Source organism: Anguilla rostrata, chromosome 2 (assembly GCF_018555375.3).
Source record: "Anguilla rostrata isolate EN2019 chromosome 2, ASM1855537v3, whole genome shotgun sequence".
NCBI lineage: Eukaryota > Metazoa > Chordata > Actinopteri > Anguilliformes > Anguillidae > Anguilla > Anguilla rostrata.
In genome coordinates, this window is record NC_057934.1 from 41,608,858 (window position 1) to 41,635,613 (window position 26,756).

Sequence of the window (26,756 nt, forward strand, 5' to 3'; positions counted from 1 at the left end):
TCCCTGCAGCCATTGCGAACCTTGGCCTGCACCGAACGCTTTCAGAGGATTATGGCATTTCAGCAGTTTGAGGAGTTCCGCATTACAGTACTTTGCATTACAGCCAAAGCGGAAAAGGACCCCAGTGTACGAGCCATAAAACCAGCGGCTGATTCCACACTGCAGAAAGCGCTGTGCTGCACGGGAGATGGCAGTCAGGGGAGAGGCTTATCCCAATGACAACAGCTGGGAGCCTGTAGCCACATGCTACATTTCAGGGAAGAGCTAATGCAGCAGTTACCCAGGGAACCGTGGCTGACTTAAACCCACCCTTCCCCTGGTGTCTCACTGAAAGCCCGCTCCTGTTCACTGGGAGCTAAATGCAGAGCCCAGGCATGAGAATCGGATGTCTGAGTTAAAGGGGTTGGCCTGCGATCACAGCCTGCTGCTTTAAAAGGGAAGCCGCTTTGAAAGGCTCATAATGTGAACATCAAGTACATTCCAATAAATTTTAGAGGAACTTAGTTTACTTGTATTGCTTACTGTACCCATGTGTCCCTGTTTAAAATTATATTTACAGTAGTTATCTTGCTGCAATATTTTTTTTATAATTCAAATAATATGCACATTTTCATGTCTACACACAGCTCTTTCTGATGGGTGTACCAAAAAAGAGTGATAATTATTTTATACGGTGATAAATGATGCTGCTTGTTGCTGCAAGCCAGTTGCGTGTTGTGACTGTGAGTCTCTTGCGTTTCGCAGAAATTCATTGAGTTTGAGGATGCCTTGGAAGCAGAGAAGAAGGACCTGCAGACTCAGGTGGACAGCCTGGAACTCCAGAGCAAGCAGCTGGAGCTCAAGGCCAAAAACTATGCGGATCAGCGTGAGTGGGCAACCGAACTCTGCGGCTGAGCTGTGGCTCTGTGTGTCCAACGCCCCTGCGGTCACATGCTGCACTCTCCATACATGTGTTCCCAATCTATTTTTTTATAAAAGATGAGAATGATGTAGATCATGGATTGTACTGCTGGCTGCTAGATTAGCATGTAAATAATATGAAATTGCACAAAGAATAATCTGGAAAGTGAAAGTAGCTGCGTCAGTTTGTTTATGGTGATAGATTCTGTAGTTTTGAGTTCTAGATTCTCAGTTTGTGTTCTTAACAGCACATGTTGTCTCTCTGCATTCCTATTTGATTTATTTTAGTAATATTTGTAATGAGGGGCTAAGCATAATCCTCTAACAATGGAGGCTATGTACTGTACTATAGCACTGCTATCCCTGTTATCAACCAGAGAGCAAGGAACACTAGCAGTGAGTATCTGGTGAGTCTATGGGGTCTGTGCTATTACAGTAACGCATATATATGACCTGGAGGGAGCAGGCGTCAGGCGCGGATTCAGTATGGCTTCCCCCATACAGCGGTTTCAGGAGCTGAGCGACGTGCTGCGGTTGAGCAGCTGTGCTGACCTCGGCCCTCCCGTGTCACGCAGGGCAGCTTAACTCTGCCTGCGCTATCCAGATGTCTGCCCTGCCACACTGGGCCAGGGAACCCGGGGGATAACGCGCGCCTTCATTAATCACTGCGGGATCATAATGCTCAGGTTTAGCGCGCCCCAGCCCGTTTAGCTCATGTGAAGGCGAGCCTCTGGGTCGCGTAGAGCAGAGAGCGCTTAATCCGCTTCTCCTTTTCTCCTAGTATCGCGGCTGGAGGAGCGGGAATCCGACATGAAGAGGGAGTACAACGCTCTGCATCAGCGGCACACGGAGGTACCTCTGTCATGTCCGACCGCCCGCCAGGCGCGTCGTGCTCTTAAAGACACGCCCCTTTTCAGTGACACCCGCTGGAATGCTCATCGCTGAGCTGATGGGACTGGTGTTATCGCCACCCCTTTTTTTGTGATCAGTATTGTAACTAATTATCGATGAGACAAGGGTACAGGAATACAGAGGTGCAGGAGAAGAACAAAAAATATGAATAAAAATAATTTTCTCCGTAGTTCCCTTCACATACCTGGGGACACTTCCCTCCCATCCCTCCCTGTGGATCACAGGGAAATTACAAATATCTGTATATAAATAATGAATAATGAAATGAGACTTGAATTAGTTTAGTTAAAGTGTGCTCTGCTGCTTCCCTGGACAGTATGGTCTTCTGTCTGGCGCCCTGGATTCGGGCTGTGGACAGCTCCATATAAATAATATCAAGAAACCTGTGAACACCACTGATTTAATGAAACTGTTCAAGTTTCAACTTGCTTGGCAATTTTGGGCAGGGGAGACACATAATTGTCCTTCGTATCAAGACTAAAATGAGTTCAGCATTTTTGCCTCATCATTTCATCCCCATGAAAAAACAAGTGAATTGGAATAAAATTGGAATGGGTGTGTACATTTTATACAGTGATAAGGTTTATGGTTGTTTTAAAGTTTATGGTATCAATGCATGGATGAATGGTATGAAGATTTCAAATATTGCCTTTATTGCACAGTGTATTGTACGTTTAACAGGTATGTTTCGGCCATTTTTAATGTTATCTATTACACAAATATAAATGAAAACATGCAGTGGTAACACTGTACATAACGCATGCTGAAAAATCGTGTGTGTCTCTTAGATGATTCAGACGTATGTGGAGCACATTGAAAGGTCCAAGATGCAGCAGGTGGGGAGCCAATCAGAGGGCCCCGGCTGTGGAAGAAGGTAAGGCTTGCTTTTAACAATGGCACCTAAAGTACAGTAATGTGCACTGACTACAGCAAGGGAGACTCTCAAGGTTTGGTCGTCTGTCTCCAGTTGTTAAGCTTACTAGCTGCAGGCACGTTTCAGTCTGTCATATTTTAGGCTTGAGAACTGAAATACAGACATGCAGGCACATCAGGTTTGCTGGTGCTTTGAATATACAGATGAAAACCAAGTATTACTATAAACACTTGGTGTAGCAACCTTTAAGATGATAGTCACTAATAAATAGCTGCTTTCCCAGAAATCTTGAGAGTATAAATAATAAACTGTGATGCAGAATTTTGCTGGATGTGTAATGACAAGTCCCTCGCATAAAGAAGTTGTTTTACTGTAGTTGCTTCACCCCTCTCACAGACCCCCTTCCTCTAAGCATGCCCCTGCTACTTGGCAGAAGTAGGCCACATCCAGTCAATGACAATGTAATTGTGTTTCACTCATTTATGAAATGGCTGAATTTAGTTCACTCTGTAGAAACCTTTGTCCTACTCAGAAAAATCGAAGAGGCTTTTGATGAGAGCGTTATACAAAATGTCTGACTGTTTCTGACTGCATTGTGGCTCACCTGATTATATGTGCACTCACCTGATTCTACAGTATGTACATTTGTTTTGGTCCTTCTTGTTTTTTTGTGATAAGTTTATGACTTATTTCTGTGCTCTGAAAGAGCTCATAATTTAATGTTTGGTCTGGAGCTGGTGAGAGGCAGTCTCTCACACTGCTCTGCATGGCAGTGAAGGTCCCATACATCACTTCCCTAGGGAGCTTAACCTTGGGGACTCTGAACAGAGATGCACTGTGAATTTAAAGTGGGGCGTGTCTTCACAGCCCCCTGCTTTGTGGCTGTCTCTTACAGAGCAGAAGGCACTCATTTTACTAGACATTTTATTGCTGTCTTAGAGGTGGTGAATAATCTGTTTGTTTCCTCAATGAGTATAGTTTTCAACAAACCTTTCTAGTCTTGGTTTACCCATTAGAACACACTTTACTGGACTAAATAAAAGAATAGATTACATATTTAATTACAAAGCCTCTCTTTCAGCTAGTGACAGGATTGTCTACTCAGACTTAACTGAAGCTAGAGCTGAATGAGCTATATCTGAACAGGCATGAGGATCCGGTGCTTGTTCATGATAGTGACTCAGCGAGGTCATGTGATATTGCACAGTGCAGCGTGATCATGCAGTGGGCGTCTCTCTGAGGAGTGGTGCTGCCTCAGCCTGTACGTGTGGCGTTCGCTCCCCTGTCCTGTCCGCACTGTGTGTGTGTGCATGCGCGCGTGTCTGTGTGCGCGTGCGTTTGTGTGTCTGTGAGAGATCTCTAATCTCCGTCTCTCTTGTTGTTTCGCTCTATGTGCACGTGCCGCTCTGTCTTGTGTGTCTGCAGTCAGCGTCACTCATGGAGGAAAAGGTATGCCTGAACTTTATCTGCGTCCCCCTCCCCCCGTCCTCACGCTCTCCTGTTTCCTCCACTGGTCATGTGACTTCAGTACTTAAGACCTGACTGTTCTGTGGCCTTCCCAGACCACATTGCCCTTTGGAGTTTTATATTTTGCTGAGTTTTAGTCCTTTACATCAGTGAGTCAGCATCAGTTCTCCAATGGGATTTATTGACAGCTGAGCGCATTGCTACAGTCAATTCTACCTCTAAGATGGTTTCCTCCTTCATTGCTTATGGCGCTATTGATTGTGCGGAAAATATCTTTTTGACCTTTTTCTCTCCCATCCCGTTTGTCCTACACTGTAATGTTGTTTGAGTGCTTGTGTGCTCAGCTATTCAGTGCTGGTAGCAAAATAGATGTCCATGTAGTGCATGTGTCTGCTTTCACACTTTGTTAGCTTTACACTGCTCTGTGCTGTCTGGGTGACTCAGAGTCTGTTATATGGAAGTGAAAGTCTGTGAGTCCTGGATTCTCCCATAGAGGAGCTCTGCAGTCACTGCAGCCTGCATTCTGGCACATTCTCTGAAGCATTCCCCCTCCCCCCTCCCCCTCCTCTCTGTCTGCAGCAAGACGGAGCGACCGCCATCTCTCAGCCTCTTCCCCAGCATGGAGGGGATGGTACGTGGGTGTCAGGGGGGGGCTAGGATGACGCCCGGGTCTGACGTCTGGCAGGCCGGCGAGCTCAGCCACCTGCGATCCATCTCCAGCTACAAGGTGTGACGGAAGCGCCGACTCCGCCCGTCAGGCTGGGGGAGGAGGCCACACTCATCCTGTCAGACCACATCCAGCCAGCGTCAACGCCCCACGTGCGCCTGCTTGCGTCTGTGACCGGGGGTGCCTACTGCTGCCCCCTGTGTACACTCTCAGAAGAAAGGGTTCTAAAAGGTTCCTCTGTGTCTCCATAGAGGAACCCTGTTTCGTTCATGGTTTCTTTGTCGAGAAAAATGATCTTGGAGCATTCACACTTCACACCTACCATAGAGGGTTCCATAAAGGGTTCCCCTGAAGACAAGCCAAAGAGCCCTTTCAGAACACTTTTTATAAGAGTGTAGGTGGTTGGTGGAAAACACCTGACTGGTCAGCCCCATGTCATTTAATGAGAAGCATCCTCAGTGAAAAACACAGCACATCAACTCAAAATTTTAAATGAATTAACCTAATGCATTTCAATAAAATACAATCTGGTTTCATAGAGCATTTATTATAGATACTTGGCTCTTGTATATATGATTGGACAATTATAGAAATTAGCAAGTAATTATCAGTGGTTAACAACAATAAGGCACTGCCAGGTTTTGTTATGACTCAAGCAAGTCATTGGGGTCCATACTGTAATGTCTGTGTTATTTTTGTTTACATTTTCTCTGGTGAAATCATATTTTTAATTGTCCATTACTTTTCGTTGTGTCCTTAAAGGTCATTGTGAATTCTTTGTTGATTTGACCCAGTGGTTGTTTATAAAATGGAGCTCACTAGTCGGGTTTTGTTCTTCTTGGCTCCTGCTATAAATAGACAACAACAGTGCCTAGTTTTAGATGGTAATGGGTAGGTGCATCAGTACAGGACAGTCACTGAAGCCTTGACACCCATGTATATACGAAGTATATGAAAGTTTGCTGCAGAAAGGATAGGGAAGAATATATGTCTCATAGAGGACCGTGAATTTGAAAGATAATCTAAATATTCAAAGATGTACCAATATACTTTTTTGTTGGGCTACTATTAAGTGGTAGTGGTTGTCTTAATAGTTGTTGAAAACAGGACTACAGGGAAGAACTGCTAGTGCATTGGTGTACTTCATGACTCCATGATTTGTGAACTTGTGCAGTGCGTCAGCCCCGTTCTTGAATAGCTTATCCTTAAAGCGCATCATGTTTACTGACAGTCCAATTCATAAAACCTATTATATGTGTACCATCTCCTATACTGAGGATATAGAGAAGCCAATTACCTTCTCTGTGTCAATGATACCTCTCCCAAACCAGCTTACCTTTTTTTCTTCTGAGCAAATTAAGTAGTGTTATACACAGGAAGTGTATATTCCTCTCTACTATTGAGGCCTGTCTGTTATGTATAGTATGTGTGGCCTATACATTACTTCCTTGATATGAGGTATTGCCTATCATGTTATGACTATGCTAGCCCATCATAACAAATGGCTTGTTTTGGGAGTAATTCATAGTTTGTGGCGGGAGAGATGAACAGCGTAGCTTTATTGCGTTTGACGCTTTTAACGTTGAGTTGTTTATACATCGTGCTTGCCCCTTGCTTTGCTTCACTGACTTCGGCACTGTCAGGGAAGCCTAGTGTTATACTTCTCCACTTGTCCTCTGCGGTGTATTGATTGAAATAGTGTCCTTTTCCGTCGGCTGCCCCCCACTCAGACAAACTGAGCGGCAGCCTGCGGGGGGCTGTACCGTGATGCCCAGGGGTCAGAGCTTGATTTGCTCTTTAGACTATAATGAAGGAAGATCTATATATTTCAGTGACCTGAATCAGCATTTCCTGATTTATTGAAGCTTACAGTTGTGGTTCCATGCAAATGTGCAAAATACAAACACGAAAATCTATTCTTGGAAGTAGCAGGACGCTAAGAGGATGCATATTTATAGTTTGTCAGTGGCCAGCTTTCAACAGTGTTAGCATTGAAAAACAAATTTTATTCAGAACCCAAGTCTCTTCAAACGAAGCACGTCACACTTCAATTGCTGCCTTGGGATATATTTTTAGAATATAATTTTATAACTTTGACTGAAACCAATACTACCTGTTTTTAATTATATTAACTTTGTACATAATGCAATAATTAAAGTGAGCATGCAGCTGGTATTTACCCCTAGCCCATGTTTTTCCAGGGTGATCTCTCCCGCCCTGTACAGTTGAGAATGTTTGTTTCCGCATCACATTCAATTAGCCTGCACAGGGGAGATTAGTGATGCAGTAACACTGGCACAAAAGGCTCAGAGATGAAGCTGTCTTCAGGACCAAAGCAATCTAAAGGACATCATCCTCTTGTCTGACACTCGCATGAATCATGCGTTTCTAACTGCCGATTGCAAGAAGTCACTGTATCTATGGCAACACCAGACTACCCAGTAGGTGTGCAAGAACGGGGAGTGCAATTCCAGTACAGTAAAAATAATTAGAGAAGATTGTTTGATTGCTGTAAATCGTGAAATTGCACCAGTTAATAATTTATTACATTTATTTAATGGATAATGGTAATAACCACTGGAAATATAGCACGCAATCAGTACCTTACTGTGAGCAAATGTACTAGCTACTCTGGCAGACAAATGCATGGCATATCAACTCACTGCAGGTAGTAATTTATTTAAGATAAAAAGATAACTAACTACATAAAAAGTTTACTCTCGTAGCTTCCTACCTTCCAGCACGCTGATTGCTTTCTTGATGTGTATCATACTGTATTCATTTGCATTTTTTTTGCAATATTTGATGTGCTTCCTGTGTTGTATATTACCTCACATATAAATATTTCCATATATCACTGTTTTCGTGTGAATACAACAATGGCTATCTTTCATAGACTAGGCCTCTTTATGATACTCACAATAAGAAACAGAAGAAAGAGGTTGTGATTTTGAGATGGGTGTCAAGGAGTGAAATTATAGCTGCATGTTGCTGTGTAGAGGAAAGGCTTTTGTGTAGATGTGCTTGGCTTTATCGGTGGGAGTGAGATAAGGAGTACACCAGAGCTGCAGTTTATTTATGTGCACAGTGATGACTACGTGTACTCAAGGCAATAGCCTTTTTTGTGAATTTCTTTTAAGAAGCATATTACAGAGAGTAAGATAGAAGAGTAAGAGTGAATACATTTGTTTTGTTTTCTGTGAGAAGCTGGTTGTTTAGTGTTTTAAGCTGGGATAATCCTGTTCACAGAGACAAAGGATTTGTGAAGAAATAAAATGCATAAATGATAGTCTGTCATATAGTGGGGAGGGAAAGGGCAACTCTGACACATTGATTACATTGAAATAGAGTGTCTTAAGCTGCCACTGTGTATAAACCCAGCTTGACTTTGTTGTTGTAGGTCACAGCTGGAAGAGGCCTTGTAGTGCCTGTAATGTAATGAACAGTGAAAACAGCAGTCAGGTGTCTGCAGTCAGGTGTCTCTAGACCAGACTAGGACTGGAGAAAATGCCTTCCTTTGGGTTAGGGTCTACGCTAACTTCTCTGCTTGTTTCTTGGGGTCCTTCTCCTCCTCGCTTGCGGCTGGCTGGCCCTCATACCCACAGGAGGATGAATCTGAATCGGGCCAGTCCTCGGTGGCGGCCACGCCCAGCAGCACGGGCACCAAGTCCAACACGCCCACCTCCTCCGTGCCCTCGGCCACTGTCACGCCGCTCAACGAGTGCTTCCATTCCATGTCCGAGTTTGAGGCGGTGCGCAGCAACAACCGGAGGAAGGGTGCCAAACATCTCAGCAGGAACATGGAGGTGCAGGTCTCCCAGGAGACCAGGAACGTCAGCATTGGTGAGGTTCCTGGATGAACCCCCCGTCCCCTGTCCTCGACACACCAGCAGTAAATTTCAGGGTGTTATGCTCGGTCTGCACGTGCCCTTTTCTGCTAACTGTAGTTCAGTTTGATTAGGTTACTGAGACAGTGAGTAATGAGAGAGTCTCTGGTATTGCTGTCAGGACATAGGTGGGCGGAGCGAGGTCCAGCCCTTGGAGTGTGTGATGTGTGGATTAGGGGAAGTGAGGTCTAGCCCTTGGAGTGTGTGATGTGTGGATTAGGGAAAGTGAGGTCTAGCCCTTGGAGTGTGTGATGTGTGGATTAGGGGAAGTGAGGTCCAGCCCTTGTAGTGTGTGGTGTGTGGATTAGGTCCAGCCCTTGTAGTGTGTGGTGAATGGATTAGGGGAAGTGAGGTCCAGCCCTTGTAGTGTGTGATGTGTGGATTAGGGGAAGTGAGGTCCAGCCCTTGCAGTGTGTGGTGTGTGAATTTGGTCCAGCCCTTGTAGTGTGTGATGTGTGGTATCTCCTCACAGGGATGGGCAGTAGTGATGAATGGTCAGAGTTCCAGGAGATCATTGACTCCACGCCAGAGTTGGACATGTGTGTGGACCCTCGCCTCTATGGAGGGGGAAACAGGTACAGTGGGTTTCTGTGACAAATCACACATAACTCTCCTTTCATTGCTTCAAACATTTCCCTCATTGTATTATTTGTATCAATCACACAGGTTACATAGCTGAAGTGAGAAATGTTTAATTATTGTTACTTTTTCCTCGTCTTCAGCCCCACGCAAGGGATTGTCAATGAGGCCTTTGGCATCAACACGGACTCCCTGTACCATGAGATCAAGGACGCCAAGTCTGACATTATAGGGGATGTTGATGCTGGGGCGGAGCTGCTTGGTATGTAATGTGCCGTGTGCACCCTGTTGCTGATGGAAGTGATCCTATTGTAGTTAGGCTTGCGCTAAATAATGCATAGGCTTCCCGTGCAGTGGAAACGTCTGAAGGTCTACCGTTTTCTAAGTGCTTAGCAGCACAGCGTATGTAGACAGGACTTGGGGAACCGTGTCGGTCAAAATTCAAACTCTCCTGATCCTAATCCTCTCCAGTCCACCTGCTACCTACCCTGCAGCGCCCTTCACTTCATTAAAGCAGAAAATAGCTTTTTTTTGTTGTCGCTTTTTTGTTTAATGTTTGACGCACCGCATAAAGAGAGCGCAGCCGATTTATGGTATGGCTGTGAGCCCGCGTCAAACTCCTGAATGAAGAGCCCGCATGCGAGATCCCCTGCACGGCACTGTTTTTGCACCAGTCGGCTGAGCTCGCCCATCGTTCCCAGCAAAGGCTCCTGGGAAATCATGGCTCCGCCGCTGCGGTTTCCTTGCCCATCAATGTGTTTGCTGGTTTGTTCACTTTGGAGATTTTTTGGTTTATTTTATCCCCTCCTAGTGACTGATTGACCCTCTCTCTATGCTTCCTCTCCCTCCCTGGAATGTGCGCCTGCCGGACACGCCCATAGGGGAGTTCTCAGGTGTGTATCTGCCCACCGGATTGGTTGGTATTTATTCTCTCATGCTCCTCCCCCAAAATTTTTCTCCAATCACAGTTGAGCTTATGCGGTCTATTTTCATCCTCAAACCTCCACAGCAGCATTTTTCTACTACAAAGTTTCCTGGCTCTTTAGAACAGAGTGATGCTCTACACTTAAGCCTGACAGCACTAGGCTAATTCTGCCTGAACCACTAGTGGAATCAACCTTTATTAAAATGAGGCTGAGTTGTAGAATTTTATTTAATAAGTGTGTTCAGTTGATATTTTATTCAGTGTGTACATGTTTTTCTGTGGAGAACAGATTAGCCACTGAGACTATAAAAATAATAATTGATATTAATTATATGTTTGTGATTGACAGATCTATAGCTAAATGCTGATCGCCTTATTTTAGCCTACAGCTTTTTGTCTTCTTTTTACCTTAGTCGCTGAAAAAACCTGCAGTGCAGTAATAATGTAATGTTATGTAAAAACAATATAAAAGAAAGCAAAAGTTGTTATATTTGCCTTTTTATTGTCATCTGTTATTGTTTTAAACTCTTTGTCCTGGTTTCTTTGTTTCGCCTAGCTACTGTTAATAGTTTAAACAAACCATTATTATAGCCAGTTAGATTCAATCATTTCAAGTACATACTCAAGCCCCCCCCCCCCATTAATTGCAGGTGTTGCTTGCTGGAAAACGTCTTGCGTACATAGATAGTTGCTTTTTCGTTCTCTCTTCTGATAGCTAGATTTTTTAAATGCTTATTGGCCTCTCTTTTTCTCTTTATCTCTCACATCCCCTTTCCCCCCTTTTGTTCTATCTAATGCCTTTCCCCTTGCTGGATTTCACACTTAGTGCCTGACGATTTCTTCGGTAAGGCGCTATGGCCTTATGTCCTTTCCCAGCATCCATCCATTTCCGTCCGCACAATTCCACTGCTTCCTCTGCTTTTTCTATTCCTTCCTGTTTGCGTGGTGCATGCATGCGTGCGTGTGTGGGCTGCCTTCTCTGTCGTGTCTGAGCTTGGGTGGAGTAATATTTTTGAAAATGAAACATCTTTTTTTGTTCTCATCCATGTTGTTGGGTGATATCTCTTACTCCCTGATCTGTACCGTCTCATCAATGAAGGTGTATCAGATCTGTAGCTTTAGCAGTGTTTTAACTGTAGCAGCTGCCTTTTAAGGTTCCGGTGCAGCCTCAGTTTGGCACAAAGCTATGCTTGCACTGTTTGCATTTCTCGCTGAGGGTTTGTGCCTGGTTTCCCAGCATGCATTTCAGCTGAACAGGACTGAGAGGAGGGATGGAAACACAGTCTGTTTGGGACTGTATTTAGTACCGCTAATTCATTCTGATTCACAAAAGAAGGTAATTAGAGACCTCAGGAATGCATTGTTCCTTTCCAGATAGTCTTTTCAAATTGGATAATGTGGCTGGGCGTAATGGGAGTGTTTCACTGTATGGAACACAAGTGAAAAAAGAGCAGTTGACAAACTGTTAAAAGCAAAGTGAACCCTTTTTTGTCTTTTTACATGGAACTGTAGCATTATATGCTACTCAATATGTCTGTCTCTCAAGAAATTAAACAAATTGGTTAAAATACTTTACTCAGAACATGTGAAATACAATGAAACCCCATTTCATCCTCAGGCAAGTACTTGCCTAGAGTTAGAGCACAAAACTTGCATTTCAGAACTTTGTATTTCTGTGAATTCAGTTGGCTTATAAAGTGACATCTTAACTGGACAACAAAATGAATACCTGAATTGCAGTGAAATAACCCATGTGCTGTCATAATACGAATAGCTGAGAGTACATGGTCCTCTGGCTCTGAGCTAATGTACATTTGCATTAGTGTAAGTCTTTACATTTTCAGATGATACAGTTGTTTAGCACAAAAAAGCAGCAGCCTCTTGCTGAAGAGTTGAATCCAGCCGATCTGACGTACAACAATGCATCAAAATACTGACACAATTTACATTCTGCAGCCAGAGCATTCAGCTATACAGAAATGTTCTATGTTTGACAAAACAGTTATCTACTGGCCCGTGTACACTATATGACCAAAGGTATCTGGACACCCCTTGGTCTGGGGCTGTTTTTCATGGTTTGGGCTGGGTCCCGTAAGTTTCAGTGAAGACAAATCTTAATGCTAGAGCATACAATCTTGTGCTTCCCCGAAAGTTTTGGGAAGGCCCTTTCCTGTTTCAGCATGAAAATGCCCCCGAAGCACACATCAAGGTCCATATAGAAATGAGTTTGTCGACAATGGTATGGAAGAACTTGACTGGCCTGCGCAGAGCCCTGATCTCAACCCCATCCAATACCTTTGGGATCAATTGGAAAGCCAACTGTAAGCCAGGTGTAATCGCCTAATCAGTGCCCGACCCCACGTATGGCTGAATGGAAGCACATCCCTGCAGCAATACTCCAACATCTAGTATAAAGCCTTCCCAGAAGAGTGGAGGTTGTTAAAGCAGGAAAGAGTGGACCAACTCTATATTAAAGCCCATAATTGTGTATGAAATGCTGGATGTCAGGTGGCCACATACTTTTGGCCATATAGTGTATGTCCTGTGAAAAGATTGCTGTTTAAGATTGCAACTGCTTCTCTGGCCCTTCTGCCTCCATATTGGGAAATAAAGTTCTGAAAAAAGTTCTGAGATTCACTGCTGAAGGCACTCTGTGAGTTAGTGAGTAGATATTGGACATAGTTTAGTTTTTGGAGCTTCAGTTGCGTTTGAGCAGTTGGGTCTGAGTCTGATTTCATATATACATACATACATACATACATACACACATACATACAGCTTCATGTATGAGACCAGTGTGTAACTATATGTAAGAATACTCGTGTTATGTCGCCAACATTTTAATGCAAATCTGTCAGCTGTTTGTTTTTTTCCTTCTCTCTTACTTTCTCTGTGTCTTTTGTCTTCTTATTTCTATGCAATCATTATTTTGTTTTCATTTTTCCTTCTCTTTGATTACAGATGACATTCTGTGCTCTCACTTTGCCTGTACACTTTGCTGGATGGCAGTTATTCCCATGTTGTTAAAGTCTAGAAAACAAGATTTGGAGGTTGTGATACTGTTGTTGTACAATCTCTATGAATAGTGTCTTTGTAGTAGCAGTTTGCTCAGAACTCACTACACTGTTCAGAATGACAGGATGTGACAGGGAAGCATAACCAGGCCCAGGGACTATGAGTGTGTACTAATGATACCTTAATGACACCTTTATTTCAGGAATGGGGAAGGAAGTGGAGAACCTCCTCACAGAGAACAAACAGCTCCTGGAGACCAAGTAAGACACAAAACCAGTCGGGAGAGTGAGAATCTTTCTCCTCGTAGAGCTGGAAACTTCCTGGGTCACTGTTACCCCTCCCTGAATCTTGTGTCGGGGGTTCCCTCACCTCCACAGGAATGCCTTGAACATTGTGAAGAATGACCTGATTGCCAAGGTGGACGAGCTGTCTGGCGAACAGGAGGTCTTAAGAGAGGAGCTGGAGGCTGTGAAACAGTCCAAGGCCAAGGTGGACGCCAGGGTCAAAGAGCTGGAGGAGGAGCTCAAGAGGTGATGGACAGGAAGAGGGTGTGGCCATGACCAACTCTCCTCTCTGCATTAAAAGCGTTTTGTATGACTTCCACATCCGCCCTCCAAGCCTGTCATCACTGACACTCATCTTCCCTCCTCCCCCCTGCAGACTCAAAGCAGAGGCCCTGGGAGCAACACAGGACTCTAAGGAGGAAGGAGGCGATGATGTAAGCCGAAGAAATGCACACTCAGTTACACCCTTACTGTAACCCCTATGGTTCCCTATATGACACTGCCAGTTCATGACTATCATCCCACAACTTTGATTCATAGTAGTAATATTCCATATTCTATGGGTTCTTTAGTACATTACATCACATTTATATAGACACCTTTATCCAAAGCGACGTACAATAAGTGCATACCGAAGGTCATTGGAACAACTACAAAACACGGGTCCGATAAGGTACAATACTCATTATGTAACAGTTATTCATAGCCATGAACACATTAAGTCCAATTCACACAATAAGCATAGGATTGGTCAGAGAGTAATGTTAAGTCAAACTAGGAGGCATGACAGCAAGCTACAACATGAAGATAATGATAAGTGCTATATATTTCACCGCTGTCTCAGTAACGATGTCCAATGTGCCGGGCCCTGTGTGTGTGGCAGTACTCGTCTCCGCTCCAGGACGATGTGCCGATGGCCCAGCGGCGACGCTTCACGCGGGTGGAGATGGCCCGCGTCCTGATGGAGCGAAACCAGTACAAGGAGAGGCTGATGGAGCTGCAGGAGGCCGTGCGGTGGACCGAGATGATCCGGTGAGCCTCTTTTCCATTTGGTCGCCTTGACATCTCCAAGAGATGGGTCTGTGTCAGTGCGAGGGGTCCTGCTGGTGTGCAGTGAGCAGTGTTCTGAGAGTGGTGTGGAGGAATGCCAGTATTGTTGGTGTGCAGTGAGCAGTGTTCTGGCAGTATTATTGGTGTGCAGTGAGCAGTGTTCTGACAGTGGTGCGGAGGAATGCCAGTATTGTTGGTGTGCAGTGAGCAGTGTTCTGGCAGTATTATTGGTGTGCAGTGAGCAGTGTTCTGACAGTGGTGCGGAGGAATGCCAGTATTGTTGGTGTGCAGTGAGCAGTGTTCTGGCAGTATTATTGGTGTGCAGTGAGCAGTGTTCTGAGAGTGGTGTGGAGGAATGCTAGTATTGTTGGTGTGCAGTGAGCAGTGTTCTGGCAGTATTATTGGTGTGCAGTGAGCAGTGTTCTGACAGTGGTGCGGAGGAATGCCAGTATTGTTGGTGTGCAGTGAGCAGTGTTCTGGCAGTATTATTGGTGTGCAGTGAGCAGTGTTCTGAGAGTGGTGTGGAGGAATGCCAGTATTGTTGGTGTGCAGTGAGCAGTGTTCTGGCAGTATTATTGGTGTGCAGTGAGCAGTTTTCTGACAGTGGTGCGGAGGAATGTCAGTATTGTTGGTGTGCAGTGAGCAGTGTTCTGGCAGTATTATTGGTGTGCAGTGAGCAGTGTTCTGACAGTGGTGCGGAGGAATGCCAGTATTGTTGGTGTGCAGTGAGCAGTGTTCTGGCAGTATTATTGGTGTGCAGTGAGCAGTGTTCTGACAGTGGTGCGGAGGAATGCCAGTATTGTTGGTGTGCAGTGATCAGTGTTCTGGCAGTATTATTGGTGTGCAGTGAGCAGTGTTCTGACAGTGGTGCGGAGGAATGTCAGTATTGTTGGTGTGCAGTGAGCAGTGTTCTGGCAGTATTATTGGTGTGCAGTGAGCAGTGTTCTGACAGTGGTGCGGAGGAATGCCAGTATTGTTGGTGTGCAGTGAGCAGTGTTCTGGCAGTATTATTGGTGTGCAGTGAGCAGTGTTCTGGCAGTATTATTGGTGTGCAGTGAGCAGTGTTCTGACAGTGGAGCGGAGGAATGTGTTTTCATATGCTGTTCATCTCCCCTCTCAGAGCATCCAGAGAGAGTCCCCAGATACAAGAGAAGAAGAAATCCACCATCTGGCAGTTGTGAGTGTCCACAATCAAACCGTTGCAGGAGCACAGGGTTTTGTCTGAAGGGTGGCCTTTTTATTTTCAATGCATGTTACTCGTCACACACAGTAACATATCGAGGAGCTTGTGGTGACTAGATTTAGATGTCAGAGGTGGCAAGTAAAGCTTTATTAGGCGCACTGAGCGCGTCGCGGTCCTCTCCTCCCCTCAGCTTCGCGCGGCTCTTCAGTACGTCCGCCAGCCCGCCGCCGGCCAAGCGGCCCTACACCAGCGTCAACATCCACTACAAGTCCCCCTCGCCGGCCGGCTTCTCCCAGCGCCGCAGCCACACCATGTGCCAGATCTCCACCTCCAACCGCACGCTGGAGTTCTTCCCCGAAGAGTGTGTAGCCCCGCCCTCTCCCCTGCCTCTGTCTGTCTGTCTGTCTGTAGGTCCTGCATGCCTTTCCTCTCATGGGACAAACACAGTTGCCCGTTACAGACGAAACACGAGAACGAGTTCACTTCTGTACATGCAAAATGATAATTATCCAATACAAAATTCATGTAATGCAACATGTAATTGAAACACATTCAGTTATTTAATGTCATAGCATTCACAGTGGTAAATATCCTGGGTAGTCACAGGCACACACCACTGACACACACGTGTTCTGTAGACCTATGTACATATGAGCATGATACATATCCAGCCTGTTCACATGCGTACGGCACTGAAAATGCGCACTTCTTCTGTATGGGCGAAGTGTCTCATCTTTTTGAAAGTCATCTTTGGTTCTGTCTTCCATTTTGGAGGGGTTCTCCGCTGTTCTCCTGTGAAAATGTGAGACTGAGCGGCAGAACCTCCCGTTCACATTGTTTTCACTCATAAGTTGTTCATTCATAACTCATGTTTTTGTTCATTTCCTCCAGTATGAATCAGCATGCCCAGGAAGAGACTCCTGAACCAGTCAGTCCAGTGCCAATAACTTATGGCAAGGGTTTGCCTGTATTTCTCAGGGTTAGCACCCTTAAACAGAACCAGATCCCTCAGTGAATAGCATCATTATAATGCCTGAGTATCTTTTATGTCTATTAGCTCTTATTCTGATAATGATGTATAGTTATCACAATTCCTGTCTATAACAATATCTGTGACTCCAACCTTTTTTGTTACTCTTGTGTAGTAGTAGTATTTGGGACATCACCTGAAGCTGAATGTCTGTTTTTCAGTGTTTATAGTTGAAATACCCTGCTGTGGTGTCATATATTGTAGCAATGTTTATATAATGTTTACAGGTAATACTCCACCATGGTTCCCTGTTATAAGGCCTCTGTTGTCGTGTCTGTACCACTTGCAGTAGTGTTGTATAGTAGTGTAGTGTTACAGTTAACCCCTGTGGTACCATAGAGTATGGATCCTATTGCATTGCTACAGTTAGAGTGCTCCACACAGTGGTACTATAGAGTAAGGGTTGTATTGTAGTATTACAATTGCAATACTGAACTATGGTGCCAAAGTGTAAGGGCCATATTGTACTATTACAGTTAGAATGCTCCACTGTGGTACCATAGAGTAAGGATCTTATTGCAGTATTACGGTTAGAATACCTTATTGTGGTACCATAGTGTAAGGGTTTTATTGTGGTATTACAGTTAGAACACTGAGCTGTGGAACCATAGGGTAAGGATCCTATTATAGCATTCCAGTTAGAGCAATGTACACTGGTACCATAGTGCAAGAGTAATGTTGTAGTATTATGGTTAGAATACTGCACTGTGGTACCATCGGCTAAGGGTGTTATTGTAGTATAATGGTTAGCATACTGCACTGCTGTGTGGTATAAGGTATAAGTAGGTTGGCTGCCTTTCAGTTATGTTCAGATAAGCTCCTCTCTTGGAAAAACAATGCCCATTCATGGCCTCGCTGTTAGAGATAAAATGATTGGTGCCTGCTATTGACCTGGCTAACAAAGGGTTGCTCTTCCTCCATTTTTCCTTTGGTGTTTATAGTTTTATCTCCCTGGTGTTTCTTTGTTGTTATGTACATCACGGTTGCTATGCAAGACCCTTTTGTGTACAGTGTCCATGCAGGCCAGACGTCACGTCACATGCAATATTCACTAAAATTGATACAGATCTACCCTGGAAATGTTACATTTTCACAATGTTATAAAATTCACTGCACTTGCAGCGTACTCATTTAATTAATGGGCATAACTGTCAGCCATTAACAATTAAATAGTAGTGTGTGTATTATTTTACACATTCCTGTATTTTCAACCAGCTAAAAGATTCTTTGATATTGAAATACATTCACTTCCTCATTAATTCTTTCATTAATCCAAAAGGGATTTGTCTGGCTTTCCTTCTGAAGCAATTGGAATTCAGTGAGCCACGTTTCAAGGTCTGAGTTCTGTCTGTCCTCCGATACAGTGCACACAATGTCAGATGAAACCTCACTGAGTGATTAACACACCCTGAGCAGACAGATTTGAGGCTTTGTGGGATGTGAAGGTTGCGTGTTCAGTGTGGTCTGCATGGCGGCTGCCCGTGTTGCGTGTTCAGTGTCGCGTGTGGAGCCGAACGCTGGCGTGCCGCTCTCCCTCCTGACGCTCCCTCCTCTCTCCCCGCCTGTAGACTGGCCAGTAACGGTGTCGCGTCTCTCCTCAGCGAAGGCGCGCTATCGGTCCGGCGGGAGCAGCGGCGCGAGCAGTACCGCCAGGTCCGCGAGCACATGCTCAGGGACGACGGGCTCGTGCAGGCGTGCGGCTGGAGCGTGCCGCCTCGCTTCAAACAGGTACTCCCGCGGGCCCCCCCGCCCCCCGCCAGCCCGTGGCCACCCAGCGCTAAACGGCCGAAACGCCTCTCCTGCCGTTTCTTCCTCGCACCGTCCGCGGTTCTGCGAGGAACGCCGTTTCCTCCAGAGAACAGAACTTCAGTGAAGATAGATTTTTTGGTTTTCTTTGTTCACACGTTACCACAAGCAAGTATAGAGTAAAGCCTGAACAAACATAGTTACTATAAGTTAGTTTGTATTCTGTTGCAAAGTTAATGTATCAGTTCTGTAAGACCCAAAATGGCGTCTGACTGACTTCAGGGCTTCAGTTTCTTGCCACAGTGCAGCGATCATTCATGGTTTCTGTTTTCTGAGATGTACGGACGCTGGGAGGTGTGATATTTTCAGTGTGGTAAGAAGGTGATAATTAGGGAGATTCGTACCAGTCAGGCTGGTTTCCGCTGTCTTTGTCTTGGCGTACCCACGAGTCCTTGTCCTTTGTCTGCTCAACAAAAACGCGTTGCCGGGTAACGGCGTCGGGTGGAGGGGGTCGCAGCGGCTGCGGCGCCCCTGGGGGCGGTCCCGGACCCGCGTGGCGGTGCGCTCTAACTGTAATCTCCCACAGACAGGCCCTCTGCTGGAGCACTCGCAAGAAGGGTCCCTGAAGAAGCATCAGGCAAGTGAGACCGACAGAGTCCCGGCATGAACCACTGCATACCCCCCCCCCCCCCCCCCAAAACTCAGTGTGTGACGCCCCTTACCCCCGTTAAACAACACTGTCATTGGTAACCCCTCCATTGTTTCAAACCAAACTTTGACCCGTTGTGCAGCCTGTTGATCAGAACAGTCAGTCCCGACTGTTTTTGAAAACGGTCCTTGTGTTCCCTGTTCCTCCCACCAGTCTTTCTAATCCCCGTCACTCAGCGTCTCTGTCTGTCTCAAGCTGCCATGCCGAAAGGTCCCGAATGTAAAAGAATGATCTCATTCAGAGGTTTACAGAGCATGCTCAATGCCCTTCAATCCTTGGGATATTTGTTTTTCTTTTTGTTTTGCAGGGCAGCTCAACTGGTACTGGAGAGCAGGAATCCAGTAGCTTTCCACTGCTTTTTAAACCATTGACTATCCCAGAACAGTGGGAGGAAGCTGAATTGCTTCAGTCTAGATAAATATTAGCTGTGTTGTGTCATTAAGTGTCCAAATGAAAGCAGAACTTTCAAATGCTGTAGCCTTCCATGACCAGGAAGTTCAGTAGCCTGGCTCCGTGGGATGATGTTGCATGAAAAGAATTCTGAGCTTTATTTGTTCATCCTTCTGAACAAGTAAAGCTCAGATTCTCTACAGATCTGAGTGCATCCTACGATGAAGTGTCTCTGCCCATGTGACTGTTGCAACATTGTCCTCTCCCATTAGCTCAGCCCCAATGAGAAGGAGGATAACCGCATGAAGAACGTCCCTGTTCCTGTATACTGTCGCCCCCTGGTGGAGAAGGAACCTAACAGGAAGGTATAGCAATAGCATGGCAAGGCTATCTACATTGCAAGGAAGGTCCAATCTAAATTAGGCAAAAAGTAGTTTTGGTTTACCCAGTGATGTGTCCCAACCATTTATGGTTGACTGGGTGTCAGCTGCTGGAATTTCACTGTTATGACTATTAGAGTGTGACGCTCCGTGTTTTCGTTGGAAGTTGTGGTGTGCAGCTGGGGTGGACCTGAACGGGTGGAAGGTGGCCTCACCGGAAGTGCGGTCCAGCAGTAGCGACCCCCTGACAGCAGAGGGCAGTGGAGAGGAGACCAAGAGCAATCACAGCTCTCCTGAGAAGAAAAAGGTACAGCTGATACACATTTTCAACAACCGTTCAGGTGAAAGTCAGTGAACATCAGTTCTGAAACCCATACGCTTCCCTCCTCTTAATCGTGGTCAGTGAATGTCTATATCTCTCTTCTGAGTGTGAAAAGCCCCCGCCATGCTCTGCCCCTCTAGACGAAGGAGCTTCACGAGATGGACTCCATGGGCAGCCGAGTGTGGATCCTCACCAGCACCCACTCCGCCAGCAACGTGGTCGTCATCGATGCCAACCAGCCGGGATCTCTGGTGGACCAGTTCAACGTCTGCAACGCTCATGTGCTTTGCATCTCCAGTGTGCCAGGTTAGCTCCCTCACCTATTCATTACATCCACGTTAATGCTGCTTGTGGGTTTTTGACCGCAGTCTTGAATGAGTTATCAGGACGGTTCATGTAGTATCATTGTAAAGGCATGTCCATCCAAAAAGCATGTCTCCTCTTATAAGCTACGATGTATGATCCTCATGTCGTACACTGCACATGTATTTTAATCTCTTTCAGTCTCTTTCATTGGATGATGACAGTCAAGTTTCTATATGGTCAGGAGTTCTGAGAGTTTGAATATTCTTTCTGTAGCTCTAAACTGATCTCTCTCTCTCTGTCTCTCTCAGCGGCCAGCGAGAATGACTACCCTGCGGGGGAGATATTCCCAGAGCAGGGTGAGGGGGGCTCAGAGGAAGCGGTGGGCATGGAGGGCATGTTGGCTGGCATCACGCTGGTGGGCTGCGCCACTAACTGCAGCGTCGTCCGTAGCAACTGCTCCTCCCGCACCGACACCCCCGTGGTGGACAGGGGCCAAGGTATGCACTGCCTCGTCATGCTGCAAATATGTTATATGTCACAATTTATTTGGTTTTGGTTTTACTTGTGCAATTCATTAGGGTTGTGACAATGCACAAGTTTCAAACATCTGAGTTTGTGTGATTTGTTCATACATGGCAGATTTTGAGTGCGTATTACATGCCTTTATGAGTTAGACGTGCATGTGGAAAGACACAGCCAGTGTTTGCATGTGTATTACATGGCTCAATAAGTGCAGAGTGTGTTTTTCCACATGACTGTGTTTGCGTGTGTATTACGTGGCTCTGAGTTTTGGCGTTCGTTCCAGGCCACGCGGCTCCCCTGCTGAATGGGAAGTTGAACCCGACTCAGTCTGCTGAGGAGGCCACGGAGGCCACGGAGGTGCCCGACCCCACCGCCGGCGAGGCAGAGGAGGCATCGGGTCCGCCCCGCCCCTTCACTGAACACGTGTTCACAGACCCGCAGCCCCGTGCCGCAGACCCCTCCCGGAGCAGGTGCGTGTTCAGGCAGGCAGCACCCCCTCCGTTTAAAACCTCCACCATGCAACTAGGTTAGACCAAGAAACAAAAACCCTGGGGTATTAAACTCCCAGGGCTATCAGTGGCTTTGAAAGAAATGGTTGAAGGACGGAATGAAGCCCCCTGTTCTGTCTTGGTTTTCCCTTCTGAGAATCTCTCTGTCCATCTCTCACCTCCCACATCCCCAACCCCCGCCCCCCCAACCTACAGGCATGCTGGACAGACTAAGGAGGCTAACTCGACAGCCCAGGAGGAAGGAGATGAAGACTCCCGAGCCGGCACCAGCGCTGCCCCAACCATGTGGCTGGGAGCCCAAAATGGCTGGTGCGCGTTCCTCTGGTCTTCAACCACACACCAGGCTTGATTAGACATCATGTGATCAAACTCATTACTGACTGCCATACAGCCTCACAAATCCCATCTACGTAGTCTCTGAACAAGAATTCTCACGTATTCAACAATGTGTGGGTGTCATATTTGAGTGACCCTCTATTGTAGTAATAGCTACACTCCTTTTTTAGAACAGAAAATGCTAATGTTGGTGTAATGGCACACAAATATTGCTGTCTGATTGATGTGCCCATTGACCACTGCTCCTCTTCCCTCTCAGGCTGTATGTGCACTCGGCTGTTTCCAACTGGAAGAAGTGTCTGCACTCCATCAAGCTCAAAGACTCTGTACTCAGCCTTGTGTATGTATGACTTTCCGCAGAATTCGGCAGAATATCGCCTTTACAAAACACCAGTTGTTTTATGTCACAGAATGTGTAGAAATATCCAGTCACTGTTCACGACGTAGTGCTTCAGCACAGTTCTTTCACAGTGGAGTCTGTTGCTCTGTTGCAGCCATGTGAAGGGAAGAGTGTTGGTGGCTCTGGCGGATGGGACGCTCGCCATCTTCCACAGATCTGAAGGTACTGTATAGACACAAATGAAGCCGGATTATTTCATGGTTCACATTACAGTGTAGACTTGTCACAGCTGATCTTTTTTCAAGTGTGCTTTGCCCCTTTCTCCCCAATTTGGATCGCCCAATAACACTGCAGCGCTCACCACAGCCTCTGTGGTCAGTTTGCTTGAACGCAGACAAGCATGTGCTGTCCTCCGAAGCAGGTGATGTGAGTCACTGCTTCAAAATACAGTTTGCAGGTTGTGCTCACACAGACATGAACCAGAGGAAGACAGTGAGACACTGTTATTCTAGCGGACTGAAACCCTCCCATCCCTGGCCAAGTGTGCATCACCTTGCCACGATCTGTATTTGATACCAGACTGTGGGGTTCACCCACTCACTGAAACTGTGCCTTAACAGGATGATCCTGTTCTGGAATGTTCCAAAGCAGAAGGCTTCTGCGTGTACTGACATGTATAAACTAAAATTCTTTTTTGTTGTTGTTATTTTTTTAAGTTGAACCCCTACCTCTTAGAATCACTCTGCTTTCTTATAAAATGACCAGCCATGTTTTGTGGCTATTCTTTCCCTTGTGCTCATTCAAACCCTTTAAAATGGCAGTGAGGTGGGCAGTGTTTAATTTTGTTAGCTAGCCTAGAGTAGGGTCCACAGCATTACCAGGCCATGTAACTGTTTATAAGAACAGTATGGTCTTGGAGGATAATTTAGATTAAAAATTGCATTAAGATATAAATTAACACATTACTATATTTAGTGCGTGTGCTCGTGTGTGCTTGTGTGTGCAGATGGGCAGTGGGACCTGAGTAATTATCACCTGATGGACCTTGGGCGCCCCCACCACTCTATCCGCTGCATGGCGGTGGTGCACGACAAGGTGTGGTGTGGCTACAAGAACAAGGTGCACGTCATCCAGCCCAAGACCATGCAGATAGAGGTGGGTCACTTTCCTCACCATTAGGCCTGAGCCACCAGCTGAAATGGCTCAATACCCCTACTTACCTCTGTCAGGTTCTCCTCTGGATGTAACCGGTGTCTGTCACAGCCGTTTTAATGCCGAACGCGTCCGTCTCCCTGCTGCCTCGCCAGAAATCGTTCGACGCACACCCGCGCAGGGAGAGCCAGGTGCGGCAGCTGGCGTGGATCGGGGACGGTGTGTGGGTGTCCATTCGGCTGGACTCCACGCTGCGGCTCTTCCACGCGCTCACCCACCAGCACCTGCAGGACGTGGACATCGAGCCGTACGTCAGCAAGATGCTCGGTGAGTCTGCCTGTTCTGCGCACCTGCGAGATGCAGCATAGTTATTATATACGTACCTACACAGCCAACTGAACAGGGGAATTTAAGAGGTGCTTTTTTCAGTTTATGTAATATATATGTTTAAATATATCTTTACACCAGTCTAAATGTAATTATGTAAATATTATACTTAATAAAACAATAAATATTTCATTTATTTGGTTTACTGTGTCACCATTCCCCCTGGCATTTTTTTTTCCTGTAACCCCTAGACCTTGTGTGGACCTGTGGACCTTCACGGTGAAAAGACCTCTGTCATTGGAAGAGGTGGCACAGCAGTGCTAATGAGGCGTCCAAAGTGCCTGTTTTTTTTCATGCCTGCTGTTTTCTCTGGGCAGGAACGGGAAAGCTAGGCTTCTCCTTTGTGCGAATCACAGCGCTCCTGATCGCGGGGAACCGCCTGTGGGTGGGGACGGGGAACGGAGTGGTCATCTCCATACCGCTGACAGAGAGTGAGTAATGGTTACCGCACATCCCGATCCTGCAGCCTGTCAGGCACAACCAGTCGAGCACCGCACACACACACTACACGAGCAGCACAAACTGGTTCCCCTGCCTGTGTCAACCAGTAGTTCTTTGCTAATAATATTGTGAGTGTGCTGGGTTGCCAGCTCTGATGCTTTTGGTGTGAGACACACACTTTCAGGCTCTATCTCACACTTACACTTCCACAAAGACATTTCACGCCAAATAAAAAAAGCGCAACCAAAAGCAAAGCACTCCCTGATTAAACAAAAGGGAGCCAAGGAGCTTTTTTACCAAGGAGGCCCCCTACCCCTGTCAGTGAATGGAACAAATCCCACTCCAACCAGCTGACCTAAATTGGCAACTCTGAGTATGGATAGTGCTATAGTGCTATTGTCAACTACATCCAGGAAATGGGAGAATAAAACAAGATGAAAAATCCTCCTCAAAAAGTAAACCACACTTGCTGCCTGTATTTGCAGATAAACTACGCTGCTCAGTGGTTTATATCTGAATTCTCCCTTATGACATACAATGTTCTTTCCTCTTTTTGACTGTTTTTATCTTATATTGTCTGTTCCATGCATGTTTTCTTGGTCTCTCTCTCTCTCTCTCTCTCTCTCTCACACACACACACACAAATAATTCTACTTCTCATACTTATACTCTTTGATATTTCTTCTTCTGGTGTTGTCAGTCTCTCCCAACTCCCTCAATTTGCCTTTTTTCGAAATGGCTTCTCAGTCATGTCCCTGTATGCTCTTCCCAAATGTTTCTCTTTTATTGAACTTCCTGTGTCTCCATCCCTCCGCTACCCCCTCTTGCTCCCGCCCCCCTCTCCTGTAGCTGTAGTCCTCCACCGGGGACAGCTCCTGGGTTTGAGGGGTAAGTTGGAGCTCTCCCTCCCTTCTTCTCTCACTGACGTCTTTCTCATGATTTCATCATCATCATCATCATCATCAGTTTGCCAGCGATTCCCTTCCATCCTGATCATTTACCAAAAATTTACCTTGTGAAACTCCCACAGTGATCATGGAAGATGGGGGTTACAGCGACATGTCACCCTCTCCTGGAAGCCTCAGTTACCACCCTTTTTGAGCAACAAGGCCGCTGGATGCCAGGCCATCAACAACATGGCCCCCAACATCTGCAATGACACTTATTAGGATGCGATGTCTATTCTCCAAAAGAACAAGTTAACAGGTTAAATGTATATAACCTGACCTTGTTACTTGCAGTGTGGAAGGGAAAGCTGTCTCATTAACTATTATTTCTGCTTGTTTCATGTGTTGCTTTTTGTTGCCAGCTTGGTTCATTAGATTCATCACAGTCGTGCAGTAGATGTGGTATTTGGATATCGCCCTTCATTTGCATGTAGCGTGTATAGCTCTGACTAAGGACCTTATTCCAGCTCTGTCCACCAGCAGTGCGTTGCTGTAACTTCAGCTCTGGAGATACCATTTTTTAAAGTTGTGCGCTTTTAATTATTCTTCTGTTCAATTCCAATCACCTTTATTTCTGTTCCTCCTTCGTCATTTGCTCATACCCATTTAGAGAGCATCATCACACAGTTGGCTGCGTGCTGCGTGGAAATGAGCAGCACAGTTCCGCACAGTTGTGCACTGTGTTGGGTCTTCCTCATTATGAACCAGGCGGCTCGGGTACGGAGCTGCCCCGCCTGCAGATCCTCCTCCGTCGCTCACCGCGTTTCTCTTCTCCGTCTCCAGCCAACAAAGTGTCCCCGACGTCGTCGGGCGGGGTGATCCACGTGTACGCTGACGACAGCGCGGAGAAGGCCAGCGGCAGCTTCATCCCGTACTGCTCCATGGCTCAGGCGCAGCTCTGCTTCCACGGCCACCGCGACGCCGTCAAGTTCTTCGTGTCTGTGCCAGGTTGGCCCCGTCCGCTTCTGTCCTTCACTGCTCAGCCAATGGCAAAGCAGAAAGCCACACAGTTTCTCCCTGCAGAACCTCCCTGTTTCTTCCCAGTGTCCCGGCATGTGGTTTGTATTAAAAAGGATCAAATCTCTGTAGCCTGTGCTGAGAAAACAACACGATCAACATCTGGCCTCCAGAGACAGGATATTTGAGACAGAGGCTGAGTCTTATCGAGGCTTTACGCTATGTTAGCATGTTGCTACCGTGCTTGTGAAGCCCAGTGTGTGGCCTCGCTGACCCTGGCTGTGTTCCTCGCAGGCAATGTGTTGGCCACCCTGAATGGCAGTGTGCTGGACAGCCCCACGGAGAACCCCGGCTCAACAGCGCCTCCTGAGTCTGAGGCGCAGAGTGTACAGAACGTTCTGGTGCTCAGTGGGGGGGAGGGCTACATCGACTTTCGCATTGGTGAGCGCAGGGCGCACGTCGAACACATGCTGGGAATTCATAAATATAAGAACTGTACCTTCACCGAAGTGTACTCTTATTCAGAGTAACACCTGTGT

At 46.2% G+C, this 26,756-nt stretch overlaps 1 protein-coding gene across 15 annotated transcripts in view; it reads left to right on the plus strand.

Moving 5' to 3' along the window:
* LOC135248064 (C-Jun-amino-terminal kinase-interacting protein 3-like) overlaps nucleotides 1-26,756 on the plus strand; it is a 33,939-nt gene that overhangs the window by 5,179 nt on the left and 2,004 nt on the right. The window contains exons 2-33 of one of the 15 annotated variants that reach the window (XM_064322256.1): nucleotides 745-865; nucleotides 1,682-1,752; nucleotides 2,601-2,686; nucleotides 4,112-4,135; nucleotides 4,733-4,880; nucleotides 8,426-8,663; nucleotides 9,180-9,282; nucleotides 9,430-9,548; nucleotides 10,168-10,179; nucleotides 11,038-11,055; nucleotides 13,429-13,486; nucleotides 13,604-13,756; nucleotides 13,887-13,944; nucleotides 14,394-14,542; nucleotides 15,681-15,737; nucleotides 15,934-16,104; nucleotides 18,342-18,501; nucleotides 19,106-19,156; nucleotides 19,891-19,983; nucleotides 20,165-20,305; nucleotides 20,461-20,626; nucleotides 20,935-21,123; nucleotides 21,432-21,618; nucleotides 21,853-21,966; nucleotides 22,253-22,333; nucleotides 22,488-22,555; nucleotides 23,340-23,488; nucleotides 23,641-23,812; nucleotides 24,190-24,303; nucleotides 25,163-25,201; nucleotides 26,044-26,208; nucleotides 26,512-26,658. In XM_064322256.1, coding sequence (XP_064178326.1) covers nucleotides 745-865; nucleotides 1,682-1,752; nucleotides 2,601-2,686; nucleotides 4,112-4,135; nucleotides 4,733-4,880; nucleotides 8,426-8,663; nucleotides 9,180-9,282; nucleotides 9,430-9,548; nucleotides 10,168-10,179; nucleotides 11,038-11,055; nucleotides 13,429-13,486; nucleotides 13,604-13,756; nucleotides 13,887-13,944; nucleotides 14,394-14,542; nucleotides 15,681-15,737; nucleotides 15,934-16,104; nucleotides 18,342-18,501; nucleotides 19,106-19,156; nucleotides 19,891-19,983; nucleotides 20,165-20,305; nucleotides 20,461-20,626; nucleotides 20,935-21,123; nucleotides 21,432-21,618; nucleotides 21,853-21,966; nucleotides 22,253-22,333; nucleotides 22,488-22,555; nucleotides 23,340-23,488; nucleotides 23,641-23,812; nucleotides 24,190-24,303; nucleotides 25,163-25,201; nucleotides 26,044-26,208; nucleotides 26,512-26,658 — 3,622 coding nt within the window. The remainder of the gene's footprint in view (nucleotides 1-744; nucleotides 866-1,681; nucleotides 1,753-2,600; nucleotides 2,687-4,111; nucleotides 4,136-4,732; nucleotides 4,881-8,425; nucleotides 8,664-9,179; nucleotides 9,283-9,429; nucleotides 9,549-10,167; nucleotides 10,180-11,037; nucleotides 11,056-13,428; nucleotides 13,487-13,603; nucleotides 13,757-13,886; nucleotides 13,945-14,393; nucleotides 14,543-15,680; nucleotides 15,738-15,933; nucleotides 16,105-18,341; nucleotides 18,502-19,105; nucleotides 19,157-19,890; nucleotides 19,984-20,164; nucleotides 20,306-20,460; nucleotides 20,627-20,934; nucleotides 21,124-21,431; nucleotides 21,619-21,852; nucleotides 21,967-22,252; nucleotides 22,334-22,487; nucleotides 22,556-23,339; nucleotides 23,489-23,640; nucleotides 23,813-24,189; nucleotides 24,304-25,162; nucleotides 25,202-26,043; nucleotides 26,209-26,511; nucleotides 26,659-26,756) is intronic. The other 14 variants (XM_064322260.1, XM_064322265.1, XM_064322268.1 and 11 more) reach the window with 14 other exon arrangements.